This window comes from Micromesistius poutassou (genome assembly GCF_964030765.1).
Source record: "Micromesistius poutassou genome assembly, contig: SCAFFOLD_2495, whole genome shotgun sequence".
Lineage (NCBI taxonomy): Eukaryota > Metazoa > Chordata > Actinopteri > Gadiformes > Gadidae > Micromesistius > Micromesistius poutassou.
This window is the reverse complement of record NW_028179096.1, coordinates 65,994-76,189: the sequence shown is the minus strand read 5'-3', so window position 1 is coordinate 76,189 and position 10,196 is coordinate 65,994. Positions and strand designations below refer to the sequence as shown.

The following is a 10,196-nucleotide window of genomic DNA, read 5'->3' as shown; positions in this document are numbered from 1 at the left end:
TCATAAACAGGTGTGCACGTATCTTTAATAACTGAACATGTTCTGCTGCCGTTTGGTTCCCAACAGAACACCAGGAATCAATACTCAGTTTAAAGTCATTTACAACACAGACCTCCTGGTTATTATGAATGAAATATAAAACCTGCTTTAAATCAGGTTCCTTTGGCACCGAGCTGCTCTATTCACACTAACACTGAAGTAATGCATACTAGCCTTTCATGGCTCACAGTAAAACAAACAATCTCTCTTAACCTCTTGTTGTTCCTAAGGTCAGTCTTAAACTGCAAAAGACCCGCCTTCTTTGCTGAAGGTCTAGTCAGTGTGTCTGACAGACACGGTCATAGCACTAGAGGAGCAAGTAAAGGACAGCTAGCTTTACCCAGACCGAGGTCCAATCTACTGAAAAATACCATCATTTACACAACTATTTCATTATGGAATGAACTACCAAAAAAACATACGTTCTAGCAAAAATAGCAAATACAACTTTAAAAAGTCTGCAAAAAAATCATGTGGTCCATAATGTATATACATTTTTAATGTTGTCATTTCTTTTTGTAGCCTTCATATCTTTTTTAAACTTTTTTATTAGTCTATTTCTATTTGAGTTTGACATAAGGTCAAACAAGTGATTGTCTGTTGTCTATATTTGATGTTTGGGACCCAGGAAGACTAGCTCTCTCTCTGGTGTGTTGCTAATCGGGATCCTAATGAATCTAATCTCATCTAAATCATCCTTGTTAGGATTAGGACAAAAGTGATGATCAGAGCCCTGGAGAATAAAATATGGTAATGTCTGAAAATGGACAAATATTGTAGCATAAAAAAAACATGTGATTTACCATCAATAGGTATTTAATATACATTTCAAATTAAAAATCAAATCTTAACAAAACCTGCTCAGGTAACCCTATGGAAGATCTTAAAAGTCTCTTCCTTTCATGGTTTACCAGCATCAACTTTTAGGAAGCCCCATAAAAAGGAGGGGGAGAGGGAGACGGGGGGGGGGGGGGGGGGAGGGGGAGACGAGGGGGGAGGAGGGGGAGACGAGGGGGGAGGGGGGGGTAGGAGGTTTTTCCTGTTCCACAACATTCTGTACGTCACGTTTGAAGTACGGGACGAAGGGAGGGCTAATCATTTCATCTGTCTTCGATGTTCATCAGCCGATCAGTTTTATGGGATGGCAACCAGCCTGAGACGATAAACGTTACGTGGACCACAACCCCCCCCACCCCCACCCACCCCCACCCACCCCCGCCAACAACTCCGCCCGCGCGCACCCCCGGACGAAAACAACTTACCACGCCTGGTGTGTGTGTGTGTGTGTGTGTGTGTGTGTGTGTGTGTGTGTGTGTGTGTGTGTGTGTGTGTGTGTGTGTGTGTCTGTGTGTGTGTGTGTGTGTGTGTGTGTACGTGGGTGTGTGTGTGTATATGTATACTGTATGTGTGTGTCAGTCCGCCCTTTTTTTTTTCTACAACCGACACAGAGACGCTGAGTCATCAGCCTGAGCCGATAAACATTACGTGGACCCCCCCCCCGCACCAACAACTCCGCACCCCCCTGCTCGCCCGCACGACGACGGACACACACACACACACACACGTGTGTGTGTGCGTCGTCGTCCGGGGGTGTGTGTATGTGTGTGTGTGTGTGTGTGTGTGTGTGTGTATGTGTGTGCTTACGTGTATATGTGTATGTGTTTATGTGTGTAGATGCGTGTGTGTGCGCCCCCCCCCCCCCCTCCGCCCGCTTTTTTTTTTCCTACAACCGACACAGAGACACTGAGTCCCCGTATACGCGACAGTGATCAGCCTAAAGCCGCGCTCACGCCAAAAGAGACGGGGCGGCGCCGATCTGTACAAAGTCAACGTATAGACGCGCTCCGGGTGACAGGCGCCTGGAACGCCTCCGTTAAGCCCACAGACCTCACGTGGACCGTAACCCCCCCCCCCCCGCCCCCAACAACTTGTTTTGTGTGTGTGTGTGTGTGTGTGCCCGCCCCGCCGCTCTTTTTTTTTTTCTACAACCGACACAGAGACGCTGAGTTACCCTCCCCCGCTAACCAAAACACAGGGAGGAGGTCCTCCTGGGTGAAGGTGGACCTGAAGGTGTGGATGTGTGTCAGTGTGTCTGAGGACCCTCCTACACCTCGGGACACTCTGTAGAAGGACAGAGTGCCAGCAGGCCGGTCCAGATACACTCCTACTCTGGTAGAGCCAGCGGGGGCGAGACGTATGTCTGTCGGTCTACCGTTGTACACGGCAGTGTAACGATCATCATAACAATTAAGACTCCAGGACTTGTTGTTCCCTCCAAGCACGCTGTCAACACCCCGTCCTCTCCTTGTGATTCCTCTGTATGTCACTCCTATAAAAACAACTCCTTTCCTCTCTACCTCCCAGTAACAGCGGCCAGTCAGAGCCTCTCTACACAACACCTGGCGGTAGTAGTCAAATCTCTCTGGGTGATCCGGATACGACTGGTCCGCTCTAACCACCGTCACCTTTCTGTTGTCCTCAGACAGAGAGAGTCGTCTGTTGGCTGTGTTTGGGTCCAGTGTGAGTTCACAGGCATCTGACGGGAGAACAAGACATGATATTATTCATAATTGCCGAGATATTCCAGGTTATTCACCCAAAATTCCCACATTCATTTCCATTGGAAAATTCAAAAAATGCTGATTCATGCTTCATCCTCTTCAACACTTCAACAACTTAAGACTTCATAACTTGGTTAAAATGACCATCATTACCGTTTACCATCGTTCAAACAATAAAACAAATCTACACATTTGTAGATTTTCATACTTTTTCAGACACATTCATACTTTTTTCAGAATCACAGTTTTAGTTTCATTCCGGATTCGTTTTCAGTTGGCCTCGCTCTAGCCTTCTGACTCAGCTGTTGCCCGTTGAGCAATCAGTGGACATCACACCACTCTGGAGGAGTCTGGTTAAAGTCACGTGGTGGAGGGTAGTGTGGTCTTTGTTAGTCTCTCTCTCTCCCTCATGGACAACAACAATGGACTACAATAGTGGACTACAACAATGGACTACAATAGTGGACTACAATAATGGACGTTAGCGCTGGCATTAGCGTTGACGTTAGCGGTGACGCTAGCGTTGGCATTAGTGCTGACTTTAGCTTTAGCACTGAAGTTAGCATTGACATTAGCATTAGCACTGCAGTTAGCGTTGCCGTAAGCGCTGCAGTTAGCGTTGACATTAGCGTTAGCGCTGAAGTTAGCATTGACTTTAGCATTAGCGCTGCAGTTAGCGTTGACATTAGTGTTTATGTTAGCATTGACGTTAGCATTAGCGCTGAAGTTAGAATTAGCGCTGAAGTTAGCATTGACGTTAGCGTTAGCATTGACATTACCGTTGACGTTAGCACTGACATTAGTGTTAGCGCTGACGTTAGCGTTAGCACTGATGTTAGCATTAGCGCTGATGTTACGTTGACATTAGCACTGACATTAGTGTTAGCGCTGACGTTAGCGTTGACGTTAGCATTAGCACTGATGTTAGCATTTACATTAGCGTCAGCGCTGCAGTTAGAGTTGATGTTAGCTTTGCAGTTAGCGTTGACGTTAGCGCTGCAGTTAGCGAGTACAGAAGTGTGTGTGAGAGGGTTTAACTGAAATTGGAGCGAGTTTGATTCCTCAGTTCATGATTGGCGAAGAAGAAGCGGTATAGCTCCTGGCGCTCAAAATACTGCGAATCCTGCAGAATCCTAAAGGACCGTGTCGGTTTTTCTGACGTCTCTGGTACTTCCACAACAAGTAAAGACCAAAGGTTGAGAATGAATTGGCAGGACAGAAACAGGGCGGTCACAAGAGGAAGCCACTCTCAAACTCAGGCGACCACGCAAACAAGCAACCAAACCATTTTTTGGTGTGAACACAGCATAACAGAATCGCTGGAAATTCCAGAGTGAAACTCTGTCAAACCCGTTTCAGTCAAATACACTTCTGTACTCTCTCACACACTACTATACTCTCCCACACACACTACTATTCTCTCTCACACACAAAACTATATTCTCTTGAATACACAACTATACTCTCATATACAGGACTATACACTCTCATACATACATGTAAAATTAGTATAATAGTGTGTGTATGAGTATAGTGGTGTATATTTGAGATTATAATAGTGTGTGTGTGTGTCCTATAAATAGTGTCCTATTTCACTATCCTTCCACTTGTCCATTAAGTTTGCACATCTGAGTTATAGTTTGTTTTGTTATTGAGAATGGGTCTGTGGTTTGAGGCTAGGTTCAATTAGACAACATACATGGCTGGTTGTCTGCTTCCAGTAGAAGCTTAACATCAATGGACTTAAAAACACCTCTTCCACGTCATGACATCCACTAAAACTAGGGAACGGTTCACAGAATTCACGGTTCGGTTCACATCACGGTTTTGGGTTCGCTACGTTTTGGGTAAAGCAGGGGATGACACAAGTGGCAATAAAAAAAAAGTACACATACAAACATATAGACACACAAACACACACACACACACATATATATATATATATATATATATATATATATATATATATATACACACATATACATTTCTAAATATATATATACACACACCTCAACAACAATGTTATGAATATATCAACAACAATGTTGTGAATACATAAACAATGTTATGACTACATCAACAACAACAATCTCTTCTTGGATCCAGATCTTACCATAGACAAGCAGCTCAGCGGTGTGATTGGCCGTGCCAGCGCTGTTGCTCGCCATGCAGCAGACTGTGTTCACGCCATACTTCACCCCTCTGATGAAGAGGAACCCCCTCTCCACCCAGGCCTCTGATTGGCCGTCTGTGCCGTTCCTCTCCAGGGGCCTGCCATTGTGGAGCCACTCGACGGTGGGCTCTGGCGTGCCACTGGCATTGCAGGTGAAGCGGGTCGTTTGGCCCACGGGCAATCGCTGGGTAGATGAGTGTAAATTTATGATGCTGGGGGCCTTCTCCTCCATGGGCATCACTGAACCAGAAGAAACCAGGATGAGATGAATGAACGTTTACAACACGTATCTAGAGATGCACCATCAGACACTCCCTTCACTCTCTCCTAATACCTGTCCACTAGAGGGCGACCCAGAAGATTCTGACCCAATTTTCTCACCTACCTTTTCCTATATGATTGAATATCACAGCAGTATCTACATTTAATCTTAATTTAATTAAACAAGCGAAATAAAACATGTTTATTAAACATGATCATCCTAGGGCGCACCCTCAGCCACGCGTTTACTTATTCGATTTAATTGATGATTTTTGTAAATAATTTTTCAATAAGTGTATGTGGGGGCAATATTTGCAGAGCCCAGCACCTGCAGGAGAAAGGACAACTGATCCTTCATGTCACCTCTCTCTGAACTGAGTCAAATTCTAATTCTCTGAATAGAAACGCCAGATACAACGGTTAAATTATAATTTGAGATAGGCAAAGAACTTCTCTCTTTTAATTTAGTAGTGGTACGTACAGTATCCATAATAGCACTTTTGTTTGTAGTTTGAGTGTATAGTTAATCCAGTTTATGGGTCATAAACTGGCACACATAAAAGTGTCCTTACAGTGTGCTTAAGAGCTTTTGCACAGTTGTCATAATTTGTTAAATATCCTTGAACATTCTTTGTAGCATTTTTGTGTGTGCAATTTATTAGACTTGATCCTTTTTGCTTATTTTTTAATAGTTCATTTAATGTAAAATATTATTGAGCATCTTTAATTTATGTATGGAGGTTGTTTATGTATGTTTATGGGTAAAAAAACTGCTAAGCAACGTAAAGGTAAATCAGTTAATATGTGTCTTCAGTGATGTTTATTATAGTAATGTTAATTAACAGGGCAATGCTCCGCTCGCTATGGGAAGGGGGGGGGGGGGGGGGCCTCAAAACTCAATCTCGCCTAGGGCTACCAAAGAGCTAGAACTGGCCCTGTGGAGGAGAATGCAATACATTTACAAGCTCAAATTGAAACTAGTGCAACGCAGAAAAATAAGCTACGTAGGTGTTTACCGAGTTCATCCATTACGTGCTCTCTCCCCTCCGTCCACGGTGTCGCTGAGTCTAGGACAGGACAGAAGAGAACAGAAGAAATGAGCTCCAAAACAGAATGACATCATCTCTAAACATGACAGGACCCACAGCCAATCAAACACAAAGTCCATCCCCCCTGAAAGAAAACATGAATTTACAATTAATATTCATACTAATTATTATCATTATAATTTTATTATAATAATTAAGCATTATTGTTTTTATTATTATTATTGTAACTATTATTATTATTAGGTGCCAAGCACAAAGTGTGAGGCAACCTATTGTAATCATTAGTTTTATTATTATTATTCCGACACGTTTGACTTACACAGCCTAAACCGCTCGCACACTTTTTATGAAATTTACTGCAACTGTAGAGGTTGACCCAAGATTAACAGATATAGCAAATATTACACTGATTGGCCCAAAGGTGGCGCTATACCAACTGTCCAAAAATGCAAACTTTGCTCAAGCATATCTCGTAACCAGTTTGACCTACACTCATGAAACTTACGTTCACACATGCATATCCTCATGCTGAACAAATATGCCTCAAGAACCTATGACTTCCGCTTTCCAGATTTGCCGCTATTTTGAATTTAGTTAAAAACAGTAAATTGCCTAAGGATCCCAGGTTTAGGTCCTTTAGCCCATATAATCTATGGACCATTATCTTCAATCTGACATAAAGATTAGTCTGTACAATAAAGTTTAAAGCACCCATGATCCATTGACTTCTAAAAGGGGTGTGGTTTAAACGGCAAAATTTGTTAATTGCTCATATCAGCATCAAGTTGGACTCCTATGATGTTGACTCCAATACAAAAGTTGTTCAGAATCGTGTCGGATCTGCTTCAAAATTGGTCAGTACAGTCAAGAAATGGTGCTGAATGAACGCTGTACAATTTGTGACTAAGTTGAAGGGAGTGTCCGTGGCGTGACGTCAAAGTTGGCCATTTTGGGTTAGGTTACAGGTTAGGTTAGGTTATACTTAATGGTTAGGTTAGGGTTAGGTTTAGGTTTATGGTCTGAGTCACGGTCTTAATGGTTAGGGTTAGGTTATGGTTAGGGTTAAGTTATGGTTAGGGTTAGTCTATGGTCTTAATGGTTAGGGTTAGGTTATGGTTAGGGTTAGTCTATGGTCTTAATGGTTAGGGTTAGGTTATGGTTAGGGTTAGTCTATGGTCTTAATGGTTAGGGTTAGGTTATGGTTAGGGTTAAGTTATGGTTAGGGTTAGTCTATGGTCTTAATGGTTAGGGTTAGGTTATGGTTAGGGTTAGGTTATGGGCAGGGTTAGTCTATGGTCTTAATGGTTAGGGTTAGGTTATGGTTAGGGTTAAGTTATGGTTAGGGTTAGTCTATGGTCTTAATGGTTAGGGTTAGGTTATGGTTAGGGTTAGGTTAGGGTTAGGGTTAGTCTATGGTCTTAATGGTTAGGGTTAGGTTATGGTTAGGGTTAGGTTATGGTTAGGGTTAGTCTATGGTCTTAATGGTTAGGGTTAGGTTATGGTTAGGGTTAGGTTATGGTTAGGGTTAGTCTATGGTCTTAATGGTTAGGGTTAGGTTATGGTTAGGGTTAAGTTATGGGCAGGGTTAGTCTATGGTCTTAATGGTTAGGGTTAGGTTTGATGGTTTATTGGTCGGCTTATGTTTGGCACCTTAAATGCTGCTCACAGCTTTTATTATTATTATTATTATTATTATTATTAATAATAATAATGATAATAATAATAATAGCAATAATACTATTTATATTTTTACTTCTATTATTATTTTAATTGTATTCAGGATGATATGATTTAGACTCACTGAAGGGCAGGGCGATGAGGAGAATACTCATCAGTCCGAAGATCAGAAAGACAATGTTGCAGGACTTCAGAGCTGTTCAGGAATAGGACACACACACACACACACACACACACACACACACACACACACACACACACACACACAGATATATATATATATTCATACTGTGCGGCTATAATTCACAGTCCAGACAGTCTCCCTACGGACTGCAGAATCCCTCGTCTTGAAGAAACATCTGAAGACCTCTACAGACATTCCGTGTATTGGATGTGTTTTATTAAAACACGTCATCCAATACCACTGAATGTCCAGCTGGTGCAATTTCGCAATACCCCAAAAACAGTGGTTCCCGCATATATATTACTCGTAGACTATTGTTAGATTTAAACAGCAAAGACAGAGACATGTTAAAAATATCATTTATTGCAGCAATTTAAAATTCTAAAAATAAATGTACCGATGAAACGCCACGTCACAAGGCAACCCTATCACAAGGCATATATTAAAGTCAAATGATTCCATTGCTCGTGTGGGAGGTCGCTTGCGAGCTGCACTTGCTGTCTCCCTCTGATTGATTGATGGTTGCGGTCGGGCAGGATCGTTGACGGGGGGGGGGGGGGGGGGGGGTGGAGAGTGTTTGTTTGCGGTTGGGCAGGATTGTTGACGGGGGTGGGGGGAGCGTGTTTGTTTGCGGTTGGGCAGGATTGTTGACGGGGGCGGGTGGAGAGTGTTTGTTTGCGGTTGGGCAGGATTGTTGACGGGGGTGGGGGGAGCGTGTTTGTTTGCAGTCAGGCAGGATTGTTGACGGGGGTGGGGGGGGGGGGGGCGTTGCGACCAGCTGATTTTGCGCAGTTCTACAGTGTGCGCGCGGTGCACAGCGCACACAGCGGCTCCGTTTGCCTTTTTTTTTTGCAGGTGGGGAAACGCAGAAGTAGTACAAGATACACGTGTAGTTTTGTTTTGATGACCTGACGGTGAGTTACGCAAAAGCGCTGTAGTGGCACAAGTGACGTTACGCATCGCTGATTATGGGCGCGCATGCGTACTTGCGTACCAGTTATGTGCACCCCTGCATATAAGCATACATACCGTTATACAGTAACACATTCGTACACAGACAGTAGTACAGTAATACATAAACATAATACATGAAAATATTTATTTTACTGGTTTATTTATTTTAAATGCTCAAAAAAGGGCACCTACCAAATCTTCTCTGGCTGGTCTCCCTCCGGTCCAAAGACGTGTCCTCAGGTTCCTCAGAGAGTCCAGGGTACGGTTCAGAGATGGTGTCCATGGTTCCTCTCTGACAGCTTCCACTGCTTCTGCTCTCAGGATTCAGCTCCGCTATATCAGCTGGAGAAACCACGTCACGTGTTTTAACTCTGACCAATCATCAGCTTGCAGTCTGTACCATCAGTGTCAGGAAATGTTTTTCTTCTAATCTTATCAGTTGCCATCATTTCGCAAACAGACTCAAGGACGTAAGCACACACACACGCCACATGATTCTTCATATCATCTGAAAATACAACATATATATCATAAAGATACAACATATATTGTAAAAAGATAGAATACAGCAGGTAGCATAGTGGACATAGGAGTGGTCAAGCTGTACACTAGAAGGTAGTGGACATGTCTAGGAGTGGTCAAGCTGTACACTAGAAGGTAGTGGACATGTCTAGCTGTCAAGCTGTATACACACACACACAAACACACACACAGACACACTGATTGTCTAAGTATAAGTGATTGTCATTATGCTCATGCATGTCACATCTTTATGTTAACCCATATGTGTGGTATAGGGATTTGTTTTATTTGATTACACATGGCTCATCTCATAAGCACATGTAGTATATTATGTCTGTTTTGAATCAGTTCAAATAATAAGTTGATTTTAATCACAGAGTGCCTCACTGCTCTACATTTGATATAACTGTAATGTTTAAGGTGTAGATTCTTGCCACCTGTCTGGATGGATCGTGCTGGAGACCGGAACGGACACAGAGAGTAGTCGTGTAAACTGGAATGCGGCCACTCGCCCCCAAGACCAAACAATCCCAATTTGATCTGCTTCCCCCCCCCCCCCCCCCCGCCCCCCCCCCCCAACCAGCGCTGGCCTGGGCCAAGGCCACTGCTGGAACAACAAGTCCCCCGGATGAGCACCGCAGTGAGATGCTCTCTCTGCGTTCCCCTCCCCCCCCCCCCCCCCCCCCCACCGCCCCACCGACACCTGCTGCTTGTCGACTCTGTCTGGGACCTGATCAAGGCCGTCTCCATGGCAACCTGCTGTGTTATCGCGGTGA

At 43.6% G+C, this 10,196-nt stretch overlaps 1 protein-coding gene across 2 annotated transcripts; it reads right to left on the bottom strand.

Moving 5' to 3' along the window:
- Positions 1 to 753: 753 nt before the first annotated feature.
- On the bottom strand, positions 754 to 9,271 carry LOC311373112 (tripartite motif-containing protein 16-like protein). 2 transcript variants are annotated; one of them, XM_084489956.1, is made up of 7 exons: positions 9,091 to 9,271; positions 7,885 to 7,956; positions 6,051 to 6,101; positions 4,714 to 5,013; positions 1,968 to 2,575; positions 1,305 to 1,438; positions 754 to 910 (listed from the first exon to the last, which is right to left on the bottom strand). In XM_084489956.1, the coding sequence occupies exons 1-5, from the start codon at positions 9,179 to 9,181 to the stop codon at positions 2,022 to 2,024; spliced, it is 1,068 nt and encodes a 355-aa protein (XP_084346082.1). In that variant the 5' UTR covers positions 9,182 to 9,271; the 3' UTR covers positions 754 to 910; positions 1,305 to 1,438; positions 1,968 to 2,021. The 2 variants fall into 2 exon arrangements, with proteins under 2 accessions (XP_084346082.1, XP_084346083.1); XM_084489957.1 differs by lacking the exon at positions 754 to 910 and having other exon boundaries at positions 1,305 to 1,383.
- Positions 9,272 to 10,196: the final 925 nt, after the last annotated feature.